Source organism: Girardinichthys multiradiatus, chromosome 14 (genome assembly GCF_021462225.1).
Source record: "Girardinichthys multiradiatus isolate DD_20200921_A chromosome 14, DD_fGirMul_XY1, whole genome shotgun sequence".
NCBI lineage: Eukaryota > Metazoa > Chordata > Actinopteri > Cyprinodontiformes > Goodeidae > Girardinichthys > Girardinichthys multiradiatus.
This window is the reverse complement of record NC_061807.1, coordinates 9,869,485-9,894,363: the sequence shown is the minus strand read 5'-3', so window position 1 is coordinate 9,894,363 and position 24,879 is coordinate 9,869,485. Positions and strand designations below refer to the sequence as shown.

Below are 24,879 nucleotides of genomic sequence, written 5' to 3'. Positions count from 1 at the left end.
TTTTAACTGACTTCTTGAGACACACAGGTGGAAGCTGGAGGCAAAGGGAGCATCAGCATCTTCTGATTTGGTTGAAGACAAACATGTAGAAGCAGAAGGGTCCATGGCTGAGGTGGAAGAAAAGATATTTGAGGTGTTACTGGACAGCTGTGGGTCAAAGGAGGGTGTAGGTTCTGTTTGGCTGTGAGCAGGAGAGGAGGGTGCTGAGCTTGTTTCTGAACTGAACTTATTGATGAATGTGTTCATTTCATTGTGTGGTGAACTAAATTATAGTTTTATTTATGGTGTTTCTCTGTCTCTCATCCTGAGTGAATGTTTTATTAGGGCAGGTTCTTGGTTAAAAAGAAAAACCCAACATGTTCACTTTGCAAGGTTTTATACATGTGTGCTGACATGTTGTTATATTTCCTGATGTATCAAAAAGTCTCTCTGAAGGTGAACTACTTGCAGGTATGCAGAGATACTTTCTTGCTAGCTTTCTCAGCTGTGGGAAAGTAATTTGGTGGAGTTTCTGCCATACCAAGGGGTCTCCCTCACTGTCTATGGCAGGGGACAGCAAGTAACTGTTAAGCTCAGCTTCTACAGCTTGTGAAAGTTGCACAAAAGATGAGGCAGGAAGTGGTGCTGTCTTGAAGAAACTGCCCAGTGATTTCTTTGCCTTCTTCATGGTGGCACTGGGTGGATCATTGGTCTGGGCCTCTGGATCAGCTTCTTTCCTAGAACAGAGAAAATAACATAAATAAATAAACAAACTTTAATTATCGTGATATACATATATCACATTTTTTTTAATTCATTCATAACCTTAACCCTATATATATATATATATAATAATATAATAATTTGAATTAAAACTAAAAACAAATGATGTGAAATTCAATTAATTGTAAGGCAGCATGCTGTCCAATACTGTATCTGCTGTTTATTTTTTTATCTGTTTAATGTCTTTTATACTGCACTACAGTATCAGTTTCATAAATGTATCTGTTTATGTACACTGTGGTCTCTCCACTCCATTCTCTCACATTAGTTTCAATACAATAACAAAAGAAAACAAAATCATGACAAATTGAGCACTATCCTCATCAATAATATAGTAAAAATATTCATTTAAATCTATTAGAGCTATGATTTGATTTGATTATGTAGAACACCTTTACAGATGTGTTTTTTGCTACAGCCATTAACTTACTGATTGCAAGGTGCAGTCTGTATCCAAAAGACTGAATCTGGACCCAGTTGTTTAGTTCTGTAGCTTTCACAATGTTGGCACCATGGTCCAAGGTGATACATACTTGTTGGTCTTCTTGAAGATCCCAGCTGGACAACACCTCACGTAATCCAAGGGATATATTTTCACTGGTGTGCGACTCTGGAAAATACACAGGCTCTAGACACTGTTTTTAGTTCAAAGCCTTCGGTGAGGAAGTGCACAGTAAAACTCATGTATGGTTCTGTTGTGCAACTTGACCAAAGGTCTGTAGTACTTGCGTAGTATTCAGCTTGGCTCAGTTCGGATTTTACTGTGTTACAGCATATTTCGTACATTTGCGGAATGGCAAAATTGGAAAAGTAATAACGTGACGGGATGTGGCATCTTCAGTCCAATGTGTTTATCAGACTGACTAAACCTTCCCAGCTCACTGTATTCATGGGCATCATGTCCTTAGCCAAATAACGTGCAATGGCCTCAGTTATGCCTTTGTGTCGCTTCGATGTTTTCTCATAAGTAGTGATACGTGGACGTCAGCTGGACTGTTGTACTCTGACTTATCGTAAAGTTTGCAACTTTTACTTTGCTAGCGCTTGCTTTTTGAAACTCCTCATACAGGTCTTTGTGGTTGTATTGGAGGTGACAATGAAGATTCATCGTGTTTCCTCTCGTAGTTGTTACATGCATTCAGCATGCCTTGCAGAGTACCTCAGTTTGTAAAGAAACGTGCAGTTTTTTTAAACTATGAGTTCTTCGTTACTTACAGTTTCCTCACTCTTCTTGCTCTCAGCCATTGAAACTCTCACTAAAACTGCTTAGTTCTTTGCTATCCACTCACGTCTACATAGGGGGCTGGCATCTAATGTAAAGAGATCCATCCAAATAGCCAAACACAGCATTTGATTGGTCAAATACTCCAAGCTTTCGTGTGATTGACAAAGCGTGTTACTTTAAGAAGAATTTATGTAAATCATAATCGTAAATATTTGAGCCAACCATTTAAAAAGCTGTACATAAGCTGCTAAATTTTATATGTCTAAGCCTGTTTTCGCTATTTTAAGGGAAGCCGCCCCACGAATTTCACAATTCTGACCCTGACTGGGTTAAATTGCCCTTAGGTGTGGTTGTGTACATGGTGGTTTATCTCCATCATGTTTAACTTAGTCAATGGGAGATGACACTTTCGTGCTTTTTTTGCCATAGAATCTTTCCATTAATGCCATTTTAAACCAGGGTCTTTCTTATTGTTCAGTCTAGAACACTGACTTTAAATAAGGAATGTCATGCCTTCAGTGGTTTAGATGTTGTCCTGGGTTTTGTTGTGACCTATTAGATTAGTTTTCTTGGAGTACTTATCATTTTTCTTCTAGCACCGGATAAATTCCTTACCTCAGGTGAATGCTCCTTGACTCTTGGACAACTTGTTTGATTATTCTTTTGACTCCTTTGTCAGAATTCAGTTTTATTTATATTGCGCCAATTCACAACACATGTCATCTTAAGGCAATTTACAAAGTCAATTCAATCAAATCATACAGATTTAAAGTCGGGTACATATATTTCAATTAATCCTGACTTTCAAACAGTGCAGTCAATTCAGTTATTTATTTAAATTGTTTGATTTAAGGAAGGAAAAGTAAATGTTAATGGTTGTAGCTCCTTTAGTCGTTTCATCTAGAAAGAAAGAACAGATAAACTCTGAGCCAGTTTTCAAGGTTAGAGTCTGAAAGAGAGCACATAGTTAGTCACAGTAGAAGCTCAGTCAATCGCCATGTCTAGGAGAGAGAAAGGGTTAAACACTGAAAGACAGGGCCATGTGGATCATCGGTAGAGGGTGAGCATTAAGTTGTTGCCAGCAGAAGCTCGGACGAATCCCCTCTCCAGAAAGGTGTCACAGGTAGACACAGAGTCAGGCCAGGTGTAGCTTCTAGGAAGAGAAAAGAGAGAGAACAAGGTTAAAAGCTGAAATAACAGCAAATAATGCAAAATTGGAGAGTAGTGTGAGAATGTAGCAAAGAGGGTGAAAGTGGTCATTATGTCCTTCAGCAGCCTAAGGCTATAGCAGCATAACTACACAGATAGTTTCAGTTCAGATTATTTAGTTAAACGGCGCTTATTTACAACAATGTCGTCTCAAGTCACGGTCCCACTGATGGTCATTGTTATACTAAAAACCACAAGGATTGGGATACCTCCCTCTGTCAGACTTATTATAACTGATAAATATAACGGACTGATTTATCAGAGAGGGAGGAAGGCTCCCTCCTTGATAACCTAAGCCACTCTAACTATAAGTTTTATCAAAAAGGAAAGTTTTAAGCCTGTCCTTAAAAGTAGACAGAGTACCCTACTCACCCTACAACTTACCCTACTCAGAAATACCCTACTCACTCGTGAGTAGGGTATTTCTAATTTTGGCAATGAAAGAAGGAAGTCCTAGAAACCTGTTTTAATATGGGATTTAAATGACATGTCCTAGTCGAAAATAACACCAAGGTTTTTTACTTTATTACCGGAGGCCAATTTAATGCCATCCAAGTTAAGTGATTGACTGAGCAGTTTCTTTTTTAAAGACTCCGGTCCAAAGACGACAACTCCTGTCTAGTCTGAATTTAGAAGCAGAAAATTTAAAGTCATCCAAGTTTTTATGTCTTCAAGACATGCTTGTAGTCTATCTAACTGGTTGGGCTCATCAGGATTTGTGGATAAGTAAAGCTGAGTATCATCAACATAACAGGGAAATGTTATCTTATGCTGCCTGATAATTTGACCTATTGCAAGCATATATATAGTAAAGAGAATTGGCCCAAGTACTGAACCCTGTGGTACTCCACAATTAACCCTGGAGTTTGAAGATGATTTATCATTTACATGAACAAACTGGAATCTGTCAGACAGATAAGCTTTAAACCAGCCTAGCGCTGTTCCCCTGATCCCTACAACATATTCCAGCCTTTCTAAGAGAATATTATGGTCGACTGGATCAAATGCAGCACTGAGATCTAACAGAACCAGTACAGACACAAGTCCATTATCTGAGGCCATAAGAATATCATTAGTGACTTTCAGCAGAGCTGTTTCAGTGCTATGATGAGCTCTGAAACCTGACTGAAACTCTTCAAACAGGTCATTGCTGTATAAATGTTCACACATTTGATTAGCAACTATTTTCTCAAGAATTTTGGATAAGAATGGAAGATTGGATATAGGTCTGTAATTTTTCAAGTCATCTCGATCAAGCGAAGGTTTCTTAAGTAAAGGTTTAATTATAGCTACCTTAAACCAGAAGACCAGACGTCTTTCTAGGGGCACCTGACTTTGACTGGTCTACGGTGAAATTGTCCTTTCCACTTCAGGATTATGGTTGCAGCAGCGCTCACTGGAACAGTCAGAAGCTTAGAAATGCAGCTGTAATCATTGCCATTAATATGTTTTGCAATAGTAAGACCTTTTTGTGAAGGTCTCTTTGCTTTTGCCAGTTGTATCCCTCTGTGCAATACTTTAGTAATAAGAAACCTTCTTATAGGGTATCAATAAGTTTTAAACCAGCTGATATTGATTTAAACATATAAAAGATGCTTTTTAAATGCTGACAGATTTAATATGGTTGTTTGGCTTTTTATACACCTTCAGACATCCATTTCTTCATGGGTTAAATCCTTATTCTCTGTGTCATTCCAAGTTTTTACCCTTAACTTTCTTTGTGGAATAATTGGCTTTAATTTCTTATTATATGAGGAGTATTTGATAGTTGCCAACATCTGGTGTGAATTCTATGTCATTGTTTTTAAAATTTATATTAAGTTGAGAAAAGGTTGATATGTTCATTGCTTATTATACCTGCTTTAAAACCTGATTATTCCACATAGAAACTAGTTAAAAAGATTAATTATGCGGCACACTGTAAACAATCGTAGACAAGCGAGATGGAGACAAAAAAGACTAAAATGGTTTCAGTATATGGTTGTTGAGAATAAGTGAACAGATCATGACATAAATCAACAGACATAAGAAGCAACAATGCAAAATAAAAGGATAAGAATAAATGGTAATTAAATCAAAGAATTTAATGTAACCAAAGTACCTAAATATATCTTTATTAAAAAGTCACTCAGTCCAGGCTGAAGTTAAAAAACTTTCTAATATGCATGATGTGTTTCAGTGTTTCCTGCAGATGTTAAGCTGATGCTGATGGTTAAAGAAGCAGCTCCTGTAAAGCACAGACCTTGTGCTGGCCTACATGACCCAAAGCCCCACCACATAAAGAAGGAACAGGAGGAGGTCTACACCAGTCGGGGGGGAGAGCAGCTCAATGGGAAGGAGGAGATTGATGCCATCAGGTTTCCAGTCACTACTACTCCCATAAAGAGTGAGGATGATGAACAGTCCCCTCTGCTCTCACAGCTTTATCAAGACCAAATTAAAGGCAGAGCGCTTCCAGAAGACATCGATGGAGGACAAGAATCCATCAGAATACAAGATCATGGAGATGGTTTCATTTCCTCAGAAACTGAAGACACTGAGAAGGATGAAAAGGCCGATGATGGAAACATTAACAAACCTTTTAGCTTTCCTGAGTTTGCTGAACAATTTGTTCACCGTGGCTTTCTTCAGAAAGACATGAAAAATTCAGAAATAGGATCGTTAAGCTCGCTGGATAGGAAGAACTGTTTCACAGAGAAGAAAAATGTGGAATTGCCAAAGAAAGTCCAGACAGGAGTAAAGTTTAGCTGTGAAGACTGTGGTAAAACCTTTATTGGAAAATGCACTTTAAAGAGACACATGAGAATCCACACTGGTCTGAAACCTTTCTGTTGTGATCTATGTGGACAAAGATGTAGCCATAAATCAAGTTTAAACACACACATGAGAATCCACACTGGACAGAAACCTTTCTGTTGTGATCTATGTGGACACAGATTTAGCCGAAAAGGACATTTAAACAGACACATGAGAATCCACACTGGACAGAAACCGTTTTGTTGTGATCTATGTGGACAAAGATTTACTGAAAAAGAAAGTTTAAACAGACACATGAGAATCCACAGTGGACAGAAACCTTTCTGTTGTGATCTATGTGGACACAGATTTAGCCGAAAAGGACCTTTAAACACACACATGAGCATCCACACTGGACAGAAACCGTTTTGTTGTGATCTTTGTGGACAAAGATTTAGCCAAAAAGGAAGTTTAAACACACACATGAGAATCCACAGTGGACAGAAACCTTTCTGTTGTGATCTATGTGGACAAAGATTTAGCCGAAAAGGACATTTAAACACACACATGAGCATCCACACTGAACAGAAACCTTTCTGTTGTGATCTATGTGGACAAAGATTTAGCCATAAATCAAGTTTAAACACACACATGAGAATCCACAGTGGACAGAAACCTTTCTGTTGTGATCTATGTGGACACAGATTTAGCCATAAATCAAGTTTAAACACACACATGAGCATCCACAGTGGACAGAAACCTTTCTGTTGTGATCTATGTGGACAAAGATTTAGCCGAAAAGGACATTTATACACACACATGAGCATCCACACTGGACAGAAACCTTTCTGTTGTGATCTATGTGGACACAGATTTAGCCATAAATCAAGTTTAAACTCACACACGAGAATCCACAGTGGACAGAAACCTTTCTGTTGTGATCTATGTGGACAAATATTTAGCCGAAAAGGACATTTAAACACACACATGAGAATCCACACTGGTCAGAAACCTTTCTGTTGTGATCTATGTGGACAAATATTTAGCCGAAAAGGACATTTAAACACACACATGAGAATCCACACTGGTCAGAAACCTTTCTGTTGTGATCTATGTGGACAAAGATTTAGCCAAATAGGACATTTAAACAGACACATGAGAATCCACACTAGAGAGGAAAATGGCTAAGGTTTGAAGGCTCAAACAGATCACGGTCGCTGTAAAATTTGTGATGTGAAGTGCAAGGGACAATTTGCACAATTTTGGTCAGCCTCAGATATATGGCTACAACTCCTGCATTCAGCACCGTTAACACGCCTGCTAATGGATGCAATTTGTGCGTTAAATTTGTGCCTCATTAAGAAACTAAAACTGCGTAGTTAATGGTTTTCATGTTGAAGAAATTTTTGAAATATCTGAGATGTTACAATACAAACGGCTGGATGTTGTTTTGATATATTCAATAAAGTTTATATATATCACACTACCGGTCAAAAGTTTTAGATACACTTTCTCACTTCATTGGTCTCTTTATTTTCATGACTATTTACATAGTAAAGGCAACAAGACTTTGAAGGAACACATAAAAACGCCAGTGACTGTCCACTGTCTCTACATGTTCATCCAGGAGGAGTGAATGCTGCAAGTCACTGACTGGATGCAATCTGCTGGGTTTCCTTAGACAGAAAAACTTTTTATCCAATTTAAATAAATAACTGAATCTGACTGCACTGTTCAATGATTAGGATTAATTGGAATGTATGAACCTGACTTTGTGAAGTGCCTTGAGACAACATGTGTTGTGAATTGGCGCTATATAAATAAACTGAATTGAAAACATAGTTTAGGTTATTTTACAATTTCTATCAAATTAAAATGGTCTTTAATACCTACAAATTCTCTCCTCAAAATTCTTCTTGTTCATATTTCTGACACTTCAATGTTACATGTTCTATTGTTTCCTCACCACAATGATCACATTTTCCTGTATTATGTTTCTTTATCTTAAACAAATCTGCCACTCTTTCTTGATTTTCTGTTTAATGATATTTCTCGCCTCTGACGTAAATAAATCCATATGTGTTCATTCACAGTTTTGATGCCTTTAGTGAAAATCTACGTACAATGGAAATTGTTATAAACCTAAAAAACATTGAAAGAGAAAGTGGTTCTACAGTCAATAGAAATTGCTCCTATGACACGACTGCACGCCATTTTTATGCCAACAGCAGCTTTTTTGTATAACATAGGTGATGCAGAAAATCATTCAAAAGCAACTGTTTGTCGTGCTGTCATGAATGTTGCTGTTGTTCTTAAACTGTTACTGTACAGCTGAGGTGTCCATGGTGTCAACTGCAAACATTCAGTGAAGTCAGGTTGTCCTTAGCAGAGTTTTGCGTGACCCTACCTGCCACACAGGACACCAGGGTTTAACTCTGTGTAAAAAGTGTAATTGTGGTTTATGTCATCAGACATACATAGCTTAGGTGTAGTTAAAGTTTAACTGTGATTCTAGATGGGAGCCTCCACCACTCACTAACACACAGACACACAAGAATAATGAAAGAAGAATTTCACAGAACTGCAGGAATCAGTGAAATCAGTAATTTAGTTGGTATCACATTTTGAGACTTCAATCATTGTCTATTGATATATTTCTGGGTTTCCAGGCATCATTCACTGCATACATGGCAGTTACATTCACTGCTCCTTCACTGAATGAAGGAGATTGTTTTATTTGTTTTATATTATATTGCACAGTTTATCATCTGTGCAACAAGTGTTAACATTGATTCTGTCATTTGACTATGCTGCACCTCTCGTTTAATTAATCTGAGTATGCTTTGTTGATAATGTTTTGTGGTTTTATTCTCCTTTACTATACAGCCTCTTCTTCTTCTGGTATTTTTTGGCGGTTTGCAAATAACTGAGGTGTGCATTACCGCCACCGACTGGTATGGAGTGTGGTTCTTCATGGTTTTAAATGTACTTATTTACTGTTACAATAATCAAATTCTTTTTATTAATTTAGTTTTTTAGAAAAATCTAACTATGATTTGAAAATGTCTGCTATCTAAACTTCTTTGCAATGTATCTGTCAAATTAAAATGGTCTTTAATACCTAAAAATTATTTCCTCAAAATTGTTCTTGTTCATATTTCTGACACTTCAATATTACATGTTCTATTGTTTCCTCCTCTCCACAATGATCAAATTTTTCTGTATTATGTTTCTTTATCTTAAACAATGTAGAATTAAGTCCTGTATGTCCAAATCTTAATCTTGTAATTAACCTTTCCTCTTTTCTGCTGCTTCTTCCAGTTCTTACTTCTTCTACTATCTTGTTGATTCTATAAAACCATCTTCCTTTCCTTCCTTCATCCCACCTTTTCTGCCACTCTTTCCTGATTTTCTGCTCAATGATATTTCTCGCCTCTGACCTACTAATATTAATGTGGTTTTGTGTTGCCTTCTTTGCCATCCCGTCCGCCATCTCATTCCCTCCAACTCCTACATGTGCTGGTACCCATAAAGACAATAATATTAATCCCATCCTTTGTATTCTGAATGAAGTATGTTTTATTTCCAACAAAATGTCTGGCCTACCAAGATGGCGCCGACGATGGCAGCCTCGGAGCTTCGCTCTCTCTTTGTTTTTGTTTTTTGTGTGTTTTTATGTCTTTCGAGCCACAGTACTGTGGTGTCATTCAGTAGAGAGGAACTTCTCAACATCAGAGTCCTCTCTTGGGTTTTTTTCACCATCTTTCATCGATCCGAGGTTCACTCAACTCCTGACGAGCGGAGCTGCGACTATACGCGATTCTGCGCCGGATGCGTCGAAGGGGAAAGCGTGCTGCCGCGCTGGTAAAGCTCCGCAAAAGAGGACTTCGCACACCCTTGCCTTCAATCCACCTGGCAAACGTCCACTCTCTAAACAACAAGATGGACGAGCTGTTTCTTCTCACTGGTAAAAACACTGACCTCCGCGGATCAGCGGTTCTCTGCTTCACCGAGACATGGCTGAGTGAAAACATCCCGGACCGCGCACTGCTGTTGCCGGACTTCCAGCTGCTCAGAGCGGATCGCAGCGCGGAGCTATCGGGGAAGAGGCGAGGAGGCGGAATCTGCTTTTATATAAATGAAAGTTGGTGCAGAGACGTAAAAGTGCTGGGAAAACATGTAGCCTGGATCTGGAGTCATTTTCCATCATCTGTAATCCGTTTTATTCACCGAGAGAGTTTTCCTCGTTTATAATAATCGGCTCATATTTTCCACCGCATGGCTGCACTTCTGCCATGGAAAAACATCTTGCTGAGCTGATTACAGACGTGGAGAAAAAATACACGGACTCTTTCATCATAATACTGGGAGATTTTAACAGAGCAAACCTCTCCAATGAACTCCCCAAATACAGACAGCATATTAAGTGTCCCACCAGAGACAAAAACACACTGGACCATTGTTACACAGCTTTAAAGGACTCATATCATGCTGTTACCAGGGCTGCTCTGGGTTTTTCAGATCATTATCTAATCCACCTCATCCCAACCTACAGACAGAGACTAAGAGCTTCCAAACCCACGGTTCACACTGTTAAGAAGTGGACTGAGGAATCAAAGCAGATGCTACAGGCCTGCTTTGAATGCACAGACTGGACTGTTTTTGAAACCTCAGCCACTGACCTAAACCAACTAACTGATGTGGTGACATCATATACATCAGTTTCTGTGAGGACATGTGTGTGCAGACCAAGACCTTCTGCACCTTTGGGAACAATAAGCCATGGTTTACTCCACACCTCAGGAACCTGCGCAGGGAAAAGGAAGAAGCTCACAGCAGTGGAGATTGGGCGCGGTACAAGCAGGCCAGGAACAAACTAACACAAAAGATCAAAGCAGCTAAGAGAAGCTACAGTGAGAAGCTTAAGAACAACCTTTCTACTGGTGACACTTCAGCTGTATGGACTGGTCTCCTGGCCAACCGTCTGAATGGCTTCTACTGCAGACATGACAAGAAGCCATTCACACCTCAAACCATCTCCTCTACATCCCATTCAGGAACAAATTCCTCCCATAAAGCAATAAACACCCCACCATCAGATCCTCTGCCTGCACTAAAGATCTCCGAAGAAGATAGGCTCTTTCAGTGCTTGAAAACAAAGAAAGCTGAAGGAACTGATAACGTCTCCCCATCATGCCTGAAAGCCTGTGCAAATCAACTCCGATCTTCACAAGGATCTTCAACAAGTCACTGGAGAAATGTGAGGTCCCCTCCTGCCTCAAATGATCCACCATCATCCCAGTGCCCAAGAAACCCACCATCGTAGGATTAAATGAATACAGGCCTGTAGCCCTGACGTCTGTGGTCATGAAATCCTTTGAGCGGCTGGTGTTGAAGCACCTGAAAGACATCACAGGCCCCCTGCTGGACCCCCTGCAATTTGCTTACCGAACAAACAGGTCGGCAGATGATTCAATTCAATTCAAAGATACTTCATTGATCCCCGAGGGGAAATTAGAATTCCAGTACAACCCATCCAAACAGACATGATGACACAAGACAAGGGGGAATGGGTCCCCTTCACCATCCTCAACAACACTGTATCGGCCGTGGACCACTTCAGGTTTTTAGGAACCACCATCTCTGAGGACCTGAGATGGTCTTCACACATAGACACTGTTTGAAAGAAGGCCCAGCAGAGACTGTACTTCCTGAGGCAACTCAAGAAGTTCAACCTTCCACAGGAGCTGTTAGTCATCTTCTACACTGCCATCATTCAGTCTGTCCTGTCTTCATCCATCTCTGTGTGGTTTGGCTCATCCACAAAACAGGACAGGTCCAGACTGCAACGAATAATCAGGAATGCAGAGAGAATAATCAGGGCTGACCTTCCCTCCATCCAGGACTTCTACAGGTCTAGGGTCAAGAAAAGAGCTGCTAAAATCTCTGCAGACCCCACACACCCTGCACATAAACTGTTGAGAGCTTTACCTTCAGGCCGTCGCTACAGAGCACTGTTTACTAAAACCAGCCGCCACAGAGACAGTTTCTTCCCCCAGGCTGTTTCTCTGATGAACATTCAATAGAATACAGAACAACAGCATACAGATGTTGCAAATGCACCTTTTTTATTAGATATGTGTATATTGTACACACAATTTTTGTCAGCCTCAGATATATGGCTACAACTCCTGCATTCAGCACAGTTAACAATGCCTGCTAATGGATGCAATTTGTGCATTAAATTTGTGCCTTATTAAGAAAACTAAATCTGCGTAGTTAATGGTTTTCATGTTGAAGAAATGTTTGAAATATCTGAGATGTTACAATACAAACGGCTGGATGTTGTTTTGATATATTCAATAAAGTTTATATATTGAGAAATACATACACTATCGGTCAAAGGTTTTAGATAACTTTCTCACTTAATGGGTCTCTTTATTTTCATGACTATTTACATTGTAGATTCTCACTAAAGGCAACAAGACTTTGAAGGAACACAAAGAGTTATGTTGTAAACGAAAAATGTGAAAGAACTAATTTTAAATTACAGCTTTATTTTACATTTACAGCTTCTATAAAAGCTATAATTTTTTTTCATTAATGTTTTTTTCTGTGATTATTGCTTTGCTCTCTTAATAACTTACCAAAGGTTCATTGAGAGATGGCCAAAGGTTAATTATTCAGTCATCACAGCAAAGGGCGGCCATTTTAGGCAATCTAAAATATAAAACTGGACTACAAGGCTGGACTATTGTAATTCGTTACTATCAGGATGTCCACAAAATGCAGTTAAAACCCTTCAGCTGATTCAAAATGATGCAGCAAGAGTTCTGATGAAAATTAAAAAGAGAGATCATATTTCCTTTATTTTGGCTTCCTTTCATTGGCTCCCTGTTAAATCCAGAATAGAATTTAAAATTCTCCTCCTCACATATAAAGCCCTTAATGATTTAGCTCCATCATACATCAGAGATCTACAGGGGTTGGACAATGAAACTGAAACACCTGGTTTTAGACCACAATAATTTATTAGTTTGGTGTAGGACCTCCTTTTGCAGCCAATACAGCATCAGTACGTCTTGGGAATGACATATACAAGTACTGCACAGTGGTCAGATGGATTTTAAGCCATTCTTCTTGCATGATAGTGGCCAGGTCACTACGTGATACTGGTGGAGGAAAACATTTCCTGACTCGCTCCTCCAAAACACCCCAAAGTGGCTCAATAATATTTAGATCTGGTGACTGTGCAGGCCATGGGAGATGTTCAACTTCACTTTCATGTTCATCAAACCAATCTTTCACCAGTCTTGCTGTGTGTATTGGTGCATTGTCATCCTGATACACGGCACCGCCTTCAGGATACAATGTTTGAACCATTGGATGCACATGGTCTTCAAGAATGGTACGGTAGTCCTTGGCAGTGACGCGCCCATCTAGCACAAGTATTGGGCCAAGGGAATGCCATGATATGGCAGCCCAAACCATCACTGATCCACGCCAATGCTTCACTCTGGGCATGCAACAGTCTGGGTGGTACGCTTCTTTGGGGCTTCTCCACACCGTAACTTTCCCGGATGTATGGAAAACAGTAAAGGTGGACTCATCAGAGAACAATACATGTTTCACATTGTCCACAGCCCAAGATTTGCGCTCCTTGCACCATTGAAACCGACGTTTGGCATTGGCATGAGTGACCAAAGGTTTGGATATAGCAGCCCGGCCGTGTATATTGACCCTGTGGAGCTCCCCGCGGACAGTTCTGGTGGAAACAGGAGAGCTGAGGTGCACATTTAATTCTGCCGTGATTTGGGCAGCCATGGTTTTATGTTTTTTGGATACAATCTGGGTTAGCACCCGAACATCCCTTTCAGACAGCTTCCTCTTGCGTCCACAGTTAATCCTGTTGGATGTGGTTCGTCCTTCTTGGTGGTATGCTGACATTACCCTGGATACCGTGGCTCTTGATACATCACAAAGACTTGCTGTCTTGGTCACAGATGCGCCAGCAAGATGCGCACCAACAATTTGTCCTCTTTTGAACTCTGGTATGTCACCCATAATGTTGTGTGCATTTCAATATTTTGAGCAAAACTGTGCTCTTACCCTGCTAATTGAACCTTCACACTCTGCTCTTACTGGTGCAATGTGCAATCAATGAAGATTGGCTACCAGGCTGGTCCAATTTAGCCATGAAACCTCCCATACTAAAATGACAGGTGTTTCAGTTTCATTGTCCAACCCCTGTATATATACTGATACATCAAAAAATACTCCAAATACGATAGGAATAGCTTTTTTTGTACCACAATTTAATATTAAAGTAGGAAAAAGGGTCAGTGATGGAGCATCGGTTTATACAGGAGAAATGCTTCCTTTACTTCTAGCAGTTCAGTAGGTGGAAAAGGTTAAACCATTAAAATCAATCATTTGCTCAGACTCTAGTTCATCATTGGCCAGTTTGCAACATAGTCAATCAGATAGTTGACCAGATATATTAATTGAAATACAACAAACACTTTATAGAATCATTATGATTGGGCTTACAGTTTATTTTATATGGGTTCCAGCACGTCACGGGGTTAAGGGGAATGAAATGGCGGATAATATGGCTAAGAAGAGTGCCAATAGAATAATGGTTGACATTAATGTTAGGTTTAGTGTAAAAGAAGTAAAGGGTAAAATAAAAAAAAAAATGGAAGAGAGGTGGCAGAGGTTATAGGAAGAAAAAAGGAAAGGATGCTGGTTTTATAAAATACAAAGGAGAATTGGAGAAATGAGAAAAACAGAAAGAAACAGGAGAGAAGAGACAATTATATCACGTCTTAGAATAGAACCTTATTTATAAAAGGAAAAGATCAAACAGGGAAATGTGAGTGCGAGGAAGATGAGACAATAGAACATATTATTTTACATTGTAGGAAATATCAGGTCCAGAGGAATAAGTTGATTAGGAATCTTAGTAATATGAAAATGAAATTAGACATTGTTGATTTATTATTGATTTATTATTCATTTATTGCAAAAGATTCAGAACACAGAGGATATCAGGCTATATTTTATTTTTTAAAACAGTGTTAGTTGTATAATAGGATTTAGTGTATGAAGGGGAAAGTATAAGTATGTATAGAGGTCACGTGGTTTACTGCATTTACAAGCATTGAACCTTTTTACTCTGTAAACTCCTCGAAGCTTTGCTTCAAATGTTCCATCTCTAGAGTTTGGATCGAAGCCGAGTTATAACTACTCAGTAACTGTTAAAGGATCTTTTGAAGAGAAGCTAACAACAAAGATGTGGAGACAGCAGCTCAAACGGTGGCAGAGTGCAGCAGTGGGAGAGATTTCCCAAACAGCTAAAGAGGACAAAGAAGATCAGCAGCGTCTCAACATCCTGGAGGCTGATTTCAACCCTAAAGTTCTGCTGCACAGATTAGGTTTGTATGTTTTCATGTCAGTTACAGTTTAGGAACATTTTAGGTGACTAATGGATTAGCTTCTTAAAGTCCAAATGTTCACCATAGACTTAAAACGGTAAACGCTTCGTCACTCGGTGGGAACGACCCACGTCCGCCATTTTGAGTGGTTTGTTGTCCTTCGACACCGATACAAGTTTGCTTAGAAACTAATTAATAGGGCTGCACTTAATTAGGGAAACCTGCGATGTGCGATAACAGTGCCTAATAGTGTGATGACGATATGACTTGCAATATATGAACAAATACTTACTCACAGCGTTCCATTGGAAACAGGTTTTTCTACCGGCATTATGAAGCAGTGAGTAACATTCAAGGGAAGGAACAACGAGGCTGGGAGACAGGAACATAGCACAGATTTCTGCCATGGCAACCATGGGAGCCAGCAGCCAGACCATAAAGGCAATATTGGCTTTTATTTTTTTACTAAACATAAAGTTTCTCAGGTAATGATGTGCATGGTTTCACAGAGGTTGTTGCTATTTATGTTTGGTTAAAATCAAACATCTGACATCCAAAGGTTTCATTATCAAATTAAAACAATCAACGATATGTTTTCAGAAAACCGTAGTAGGACTTAGTGTCATGATTTGTGATTGGCCATGTTGCTCAGCTTAGCACAACTGTCTGATCATTTCACTCACCTGTTTCGCCAGTATTTCTACCTGTTTCTCCTCCGATGTCAGAACATTTCTTTGCCTTGCCGCAGTATTCATGATCAACTTATTGTTTATGACCCAGTTTCCGATACTACATCTATGATTCTTGCTAAACACTTGTTGGACCAAGCCTTCCATGTATGCTCTTTTGCCTGCCTGTTCGTTCCTCCTCGTCTTGCCTCATATCTTCTAAGTAGACTTATTCTCTGCCTCCTCTGTGTATGAACCTATTCTGAAGACCATTGCAGTTGAAAACATTACAAATTGGGGAAAAACTGTACCTGCTTTTTCCAGGTCTTTCTTAGGCTTTCTGTGAGTGCTCCTTGACTCTTGGACAACTTGTTTGATTATTCTTTTGACTCCTTTGTCAGAATTCAGTTTTATTTATATAGCGCCAATTCATAACACATGTCATCTTAAGGCACTTTACAAAGTCAATTCAATCAAATCATACAGATTTCAAGTCAGGTACATACATTTAAATTAATCCAGACTTTCAAACAGTGCAGTCAATTCAGTTATTTATTTAAATTGGTTAAAAATAATTCTATCTAAGGAAACCTAGCAGATTACATCGAGTCAGTGACTTGCAGCATGCGCTCCTCCTGGATGAGCATGTAGAGACAGTGGACAGTCGCTGTCATTGACTTTAAAGCATCCCTCATATTCAGCAGGCATTTATGATTATGAAAGAGAGCACATACATTTAGTCACGGTGGTTAGTAGTTAGTCACAGTAAAAGCTCAGTCAGTAGCTATGTCTAAGAGAAATATAGGGTTAAACACTGAAAGACAGGGCCAAGTGTATCATCGGTAGAAGGTAAACATGAAGTTGTTGGCAACAGAAGGTTGGTCGATGCCCCCCTCCAGGAAGGTGTCACAGGTAGATACAGTGTCAGGCTAGGTGTCTCTTCTAGGAAGAGAAAAGAGAGAGAACATAAAGTTAAAAGCTGAAATAACAGTAGATAATACTAATTTGGAGAGTAGTATGAGAATGTTGCGAAGAGAGTAAAAGTGGTCATTATGTCCTCCAGCAGCCTAAGCATATAGCAGCATAACTACAGAGATAGCTCAAGATAATCTAAGCCACTCTAACTATAATTCAATTAAGTTTTATTTATATAGCGCCAATACACAACACATGTTGTCTCAAGGCACTTCACAAAAGTCAGGTACATACATTCCAATTAATTCTAACCATTGAACAGAGCAGTCAGATTCAGTTATTTATTCAAATTAGATAAAAAGTTTTGCTATCTAAGGAAACCCAGCAGATTGCATCCAGTCAGTGACTTGTAGCATTCACTCCTCCTGGATGAGCATGTAGAGACAGTGGACAGTCACTGGCGTTGACTTTGCAGCAATCCCTCATACTGAGCATGCATGTAGCGACAGTGGAGAGGAAAAACTCCCTTTTAACAGGAAGAAACCTCCAGCAGAACCAGGCTCTGTGTGAGCGGCCATCTGCCACGACTGACTGGGGGTTTGAGAGAACAGAGCAGAGACACAAAGAGAACAAAGAAGCACTGATCCAGGAGTACTTTCTATGGGAAGAAAAAGTAAATGTTAATGGATGTAGCTCCTTTAGTCGTTTCACCTAGAAAGAAAGAACAGATAAACTCTGAGCCAGTTTTCAAGGTTAGAGTCTGAAAGAGAGCACATATAATTAGTTACAGCAAAAGCTCAGTCAATCGCCATGTCTAGGAGAGAGAAAGCCCCTAAAAGACAGGGCTATGTGGATCATTGGTAGAGGGTGAGCATTAAGTTGTTGCCAGCAGAAGCTTAGACGATTCCCCTCTCCAGAAAGGTGTCACAGGTAGACACAAAGTCAGGCCGGGTGTAGCTTCTAGGAAGAGAAAAGAGAGAGAACAAAGTTAAAAGCTGAAATAAGAGCAAATAATGCAAAATTGGAGAGTAGTGTGAGAATGTAGCGAAGAGGGTAAAAGTGGTCATTATGTCCTCCAGCAGCCTAATCCTATAGCAGCATAACTACACAGATAGTTTCAGTTCAGATTATTTAGTTAAACGGCGCTTATTTACAACAATGTTGTCTCAAGGAACCGCACAAAGGGTCCCACTGATGGCCATTGTTATACTAAAAACCACAAGGATTGGGATACCTCCCTCTGTCAGACTGATTATAACCATTGGAAAAGAGAAGGGGTCATACAGGTAGCAGAAATGGAGGGTGTGTTTGCACCTCAACCATAACTGAGCTGGTTTAGGCTAAACCTGACTCCCCCTTACTCCATCCAACAGGGAGGGAAGAAGGCTCCCTCCCTGATAAACTAAGCCACTCTAACTATAAGCTTTATCAAAAAGGAAAGGTTTAAGCCTAGCCTTAAAAGTAGACAGGGTGTCGGCCTCACGGACTAAAAGTGGGAGCTGGTTCCACAGGAGAGGAGCCTGATAACTAAAGGATCTGCCTCCCATTCTACTTCTAGAGACTCTAGGAACCACCAGTAAACCTGCAGTCTGAGAACAAAGTGCTCTGTTAGGAACATATGGACCAATCAGATCTCTGATGTATGATGGAGCTAGATCATTAAGGGCTTTATATGTGAGGAGGAGAAATTTTAATTCTATTCTGGATTTAACAGGGAGCCAATGAAGGGAAGCTAAAATAGGAGAAATATGATCTCTCTTTTTAATTTTCATCAGAACTCTTGCTGCCGTGTTTTGGATCAGCTGAAGGTTTACAATAGTCCAGCCTTGAAGTAACAAATGCATGGACTAATTTTTCAGCATCACTCGTGAGTAGGGTATTTCTAATTTTGGCAATGAAAGAAAGAAGTCCTAGAAACCTGTTTAATATGGGATTTAAATGACATGTCCTGGTCAAAAATAACACCAAGGTTTTTTACTTTATTATCAGAGGTCAATTTAATGCCATCCAGGTTAAGTGGTTGACTAAGCAGTTTCTTTTTTAGAGACTCCGGTCCAAAGACGACAACTTCTGTCTTGTCTGAATTTAGAAGCAGAAAATTTAAAGTCATCCAAGTTTTTATGTCTTCAAGACATGCTTGTAGTCTATATAACTGGTTGGGCTCATCAGGATTTGTGGATAAGTAAAGCTGAGTATCATCAACATAACAGGGAAATGTTATCTTATGCTGCCTGATAATTTGACCTATTGCAAGCATATATATAGTAAAGAGAATTGGCCCAAGTACTGAACCCTGTGGTACTCCACAATTAACCCTGGAGTTTAAAGAGGATTTATCATTTACATGAACAAACCGGAATCTGTCAGACAGATAAGATTTAAACCAGCCTAGTGCTGTTCCCCTGATCCATACAGCATATTCCAGCCTTTTTAAGAGAATTTTGTGATCGACTGTATCAAATGCAGCACTGAGATCTAACAGAACCAGAACAGACATAAGAATATCATTAGTGACTTTCAGCAGAGCTGTTTCAGTGCTATGATGAGCTCTGAAACCTGACTGAAACTCTTCAAACAGATCATGGCTGTATAAATGCTCACACATTTGATTAGCAACAATTTTCTCAAGAATTTTAGATAAGAATGGAAGATTGGATATAGGTCTGTAATTTTTCAAGTCATCTCGATCAAGCGAAGGTTTCTAAGTAAAGGTTTAATTACAGCTAACTTAAAAGCCTGTGGTACATATCCATTTACTAAAGATAGATTAATTATAGGCTGCACGGTGGCAAAGTTGGTAGCACTGTTGACTTGCAGCAAGAAGGTCCTGGGTTCGATTCCCAGCCTGGGGTCTTTCTGCATGGAGTTTGCATGTTCTCCCCGTGCATGTGTGGGTTCTCACCGGGTACTCTGGCTTCCTCCCACAGTCCAAAGACATGCCTGTTAGGTTAATTGGTCACTCTAAATTGCCCTTAGGTGTATGAATGAGTGTGTGCATGGTTGTATGTGTGTTGCCCTGCGATGGACTGGCAACCTGTCCAGGGTGTACCCTGCCTCTCGCCCATAGACTGCTGGAGATAGGCACCAGCTTCCCCGCAACCCACTATGGAATAAGCGGTAGAAAATGACTGACTGACTGAGATTAATCATATCTAAAATGGGGCTGGTAATCAGAGGGAACACTTCCTTAAATAATTTGGTTGGGAATGGGTCTAACATACAAGTTGAAGGTTTAGATGAAGCTAATATTTCTGATAACTCAGGAAGCTCCACAGGATCAAAACACTCCAAACACAAATCAGGTTCTGCAGTTATTTCCAATGTTGTCTCACTTGCTGAGGATGAAGTAATCATCTTCGGGAGTATGTCAAAGATTTTATTTTTAATAGAATACATTTTATTTAAGAAGAATCCCATAAAGTCATGGCTGCTAAGAGCTAAGGGAATGGATGGCTCAACAGAGCTATGACTGTGTGTAAGTTTAGCAACTGTACTAAAGAGAAACTTAGGATTATTCTTGTTCTCTTCTATTAATGATGAAAAATAAGCTGTTCTAGCTTGGCGAAGTGTCTTTTTGTACAACAGTAGGTTATTTTTCCAGATTAAGTAGGAATCCTCTAGGTGTGTCGAGCGCCATTTTCTCTCCAATTTTCTAACATTGTGCTTTAAAGTACGCAGATCTAAATTAAACCAAGGGACCAGCCTCCTATGAATGATTACCTTCTTTTTCAAGGGGGCTGCATTGTCTAATGCACCACGCAATGATGAAGTAACACTGTGAACAAGAGAATCAATTTGTGAAGGGGCAGAAACAGAATTATTGCCCTCCACTGTGCTTTTCTGTGATATTGAGGAAATTAAAAGTGGAACAGATTCTTTAAAGGTTGTTACAGCATCGTCTGATAATGATCTACTATAATGAAATTTTCTTTCAAGTGTGGAGTACTCGGTTAAATTAAACTCAAAGTTTATTAAAAAATGGTCAGACAGGACAGGATTATGAGAAAATATTGTTCAATGCCATATGTCAGCACAAGGTCCAGAGAATGAAGACAAATGTGGGTAGGTTTGTTAATGTTTTGAGCAAAGCCAATTGAGTCTAAGATAGCATTAAACGCTATAATAACATTACCTGTATTTAACTCTAAATCAGATAAAAGGTCTGAAAACTGATCTAAAAATTGAGAGTAAGGGCCTGGTGGACGGTACAAAACAACAAACAGAAGTGGTTTTAGTGCTTTGCAATTTGGATGAGGAAAACTAAGGATTAAATATTCAAAAGAGTTGTAGCTATTGATTGGTCTGGGACTAATCAATAAATCAGACTGAAAGATGGTTGCTACTCCTCCTCCTCGCCCATGTTGGACCACTTGTTTGCTGAATATTGGACCATTTGCACGTTGCTGGATGCCACTATGCCTTTCCAACATCATCAGCCATTTTGTACCGCAGGATAATCTGTCCTACAAAACCCAGCGGCCACTGCGGCTGATATGACGGGGCCGTCCCAGTCTGACGTCACTGGAGGTAATATAGGAAGGCGAATGTTTGAAAGAAGCGCTTTCACGTTGGTTACTGGACCAACATTTGAAGCATCTCTCTCTGGAGAAGAAGAGGTCCCACTTATAGTCTGATGTGTTCTGAGTTGTATGTGCATGCCATTGTTTTGAAACTTGCTGTTTGTACTTTGAAGCCGCCACGCTCCTCAAGTTGTGTTTTACTGTGCGAACACCTGCGCGCAGGTGCGCTGTGAAACTGGACTGCTATAATAACCTTATGGTGAAAATCAACCATTTTCTTTGTCTTAAACATCATGTTTTACTGGTTTGCCACCAAAAGGGTTTATGATCCTTTGTGTGGGCTGAGTTTTACAACCTTGCTGGGGGAAGGTTTATGACTGCCCGTGTCCAACTGAGCTACACGTTCTGGCGGTCTGCGCACCCAAAGCTTCGTTCAACCATATTCCCCTTTTATTTTGCCATAACTGCCATAACTGCTGGTTTGATCTCATACACACCCACTGCTGTTTAGTTTTATTTTGTTTAGTTAGATATTTTATCCTTTTGTGTAGAACTTTGCATGTTTGAGTAGGTGAAGATTATTGGATCGAAGAGCTGATTGTATCAGGCTGATTGGTTTAATAAATTTTCACGTAGATAAAGAGAAGGCGTTGTGTTTATTTTGTGCAAGAGGGATTTGTCAGTCAAAATAAGGTTAAAGTTCCACACGTTTTGGCAGAAACGGTTGATTAAATAGTGACATCTCTGGTAATAGTTATCAATTATTACTGAGTATTTGACGGTTGTAATTATCAAAGGCGTTGAGCCACAATTACAACACCAGAAGACATCTCTGGTTTCGATTCATAAACGAGGATTTTTGGTTAAGAAATACATTTTCTGAAATTATGATTTTTAATTATAATTATTGATAAATATGAATTGATCAATAATCATAATCCCAACACCCAGTATTTCTAGGAATGTGAAAATTTAAATAATTAGTAGGAGTTGACATTTGTAGTAACATAATCCTCTTGCTGCAGCCAGGTTTCTGTGAGGCAAAATAAATCAATCTGATTGTCACAAATTAGGTCACTAATTAGCAAAGTCTTTGAAGAGAGAGATCTTATGTTCAGTAAGTCACATTTAATTGTTTTCTTTTTAGTCTGAGTTGTTTATTTTTATGAGATTTTCCTGATTTCCTCCTTTTAGATTATTTTTTAATCTATTCAATTAAAACAATGCTTCCATTTCCTATATATATTGTTCATTCAAATATTCCTGGTCTATTTGAACTACGATGAACAAACTTCACCAATGTTCGATTTCAGTCCCTGTTTGAGACTAGCTGTCCTCTGGTTAAGCTGTCTCCGGAAATGTCTGCAATTTAAAAACTTTTATGCATGAGAAAAATGTTGTTTGTGTGGACTGGTATTACTGTAACTGGAGATTGAGTCTAGATTGAGCTCATAAAATCCAGCCTGACCAGACGTGGGCCCGCAGCCCAACACACCTGAATATAAACCGACGTGAATAAATATTCTATTTCTGCTTTCATGGCAAAGATATAAACATTTGTGATTTTATATATATATTGTTTTAAAACCCCTGGTTTTTAACATCAAGGCCTGAGAGCACAGCTTACTGAAGTAGGTCACAGCACTGAGTGCTGCCACCCAGCTCAGAACTGATCAGCTCACTGCCTTGGCAGACTACTTTCCAGAATATTATTACAATAAATGTAGACGATTATTATTTATTTACCAGTCACAAAAAGTGCACTGCAATCTCGAGCGTGAGTAAGGTTCAAGCTCCAAATCCACCCTGGATATCCGATTCAGTGTTTTTTTTTTTTTCTCACTGATTTTCTATCACAGCTGGCAGACTGCCTTGACCACAACGCGCAGCACAACCCACAATTAAGCAAGTTTTCACCATAGTTATGGTTTAATGGTCTGGAGATTTGCATCATTGATCACACTAAAACAAAAAAGCAAGCTGCAGCTGCCACCCAAGATGGCGAAGTTCGGTCGTGACGTCATGTGAAAACCCCCATTCGCATCGCCCCTGAATGTGCCTCTACATAGGGATAATATGGCAAGCAAACAGTGCCACAAAACGCCACTTTTATCACGCGTCTGGTTAAAAGGTCAGGCTAAAAATGCTGTTTTATGAGTCAGGAAGCTGTAAAATACGACAAAAATCCAATTAAAACTATTTAATGCAGCGTTTTAGGAGCACCAGCCAAACGCCAAAAAAAAACTGCATTTTTCTGGTCATTGAACGCTGTTTTTACGCCCAGCGGCGTTCAATGTCCTGAGAAAACACAGTTTTTTCGCTGCTTTGTGACATTTTTTACACCGTCTAAAATGGCCTTTTCTCAAATTAAGCAGGACCTTGCCCACACTCTTCTTATCCAGTTAATTTAAACTCCAGCCACGCAATGAGACAAGAAGAACTACAGAGCCACTAATTCATAACAGATCAACTGTGCTGAAAAGAGATCTGATGTTTTTTCTGATGGATTTCATATATTCTGCAGCATTTAGTGTTTGTTTCTGTTGGTAGGAGAAATAAATTCCTGAAAGTTAGGCAAAAGCATATACTGGTTAAGCATTCTGAGGTACTTTGACAAGGTATTTCTACAAAACTGTACAGTAAGATTATGGAATATTTATTCTGGTTATAATATAGATGACCATCTAATATAATCTGAAGAGATTGTGCTGTCGCCTCTCGTGGTTTTGGAGAAACAAATTCCTGAAAGTGGGACAAATGCATATAATGGTTGAGCATTTTGAGGTACTTTGACAAGGTATTTCTCCAAAACTGTACAATAAAATATTGAATATTTATTCTTTTACATAAAACATGAATGTGAAAGTTGTAAAAATGTAATTAATATAAATGTTCTGAAGGTTACTTTTCTGTTTTCCTCTTATTTTCTCAACCGTTGCCAGGATCGGGTCCTTTCTGCTCCATTACCATAATGCACCTTGTATGCGCGACGCTAATCTTTAAGAGAGAGCTAGTGTCGGCTGGCGTGACCGCGTATTTCTGACTGTCGGCTCACTTGACCACAGTTTTCTTCTGTACAGTTGATGCCTCCTCACTGAAGCGACACGGCAAGCCCTGCAGTTAGAGCAGAAGTTCAGATAGTCAGCGCTAACCAATAGGGAAACGTTTTATATCGTTCGTCTTTAGGCCCCGCCCAGGATGTTCATGTTCCCAACACTCAAAATTCTTTGAGTTCAACCAAAAACAGAGAGCGTCAAAACCAAAAGAGAGTCGTAACCAAAGATTATTGACATGCGCAAATAACACTTTATGTTTTGCAAATAAGTTTTTTCTCTTCGTGAGAAAAATTTGTCATTATAATCAAAAAAAGTTTTTTCTCCTCAAAATAAAATATTCCATTAAAAAAA

General features: G+C 39.3%; 1 protein-coding gene across 1 annotated transcript; it reads left to right on the top strand.

Annotated features, from left to right (window-relative positions):
* Window positions 1–6,346: 6,346 nt before the first annotated feature.
* On the top strand, window positions 6,347–8,267 carry LOC124881025 (gastrula zinc finger protein XlCGF8.2DB-like; the record flags this gene model as incomplete). The annotated part of the gene is made up of 2 exons (XM_047386510.1): window positions 6,347–6,975; window positions 8,264–8,267. Coding segments are annotated over 2 exons (633 nt in total), but the record flags the coding sequence as incomplete, so codon positions are not given.
* Window positions 8,268–24,879: the final 16,612 nt, after the last annotated feature.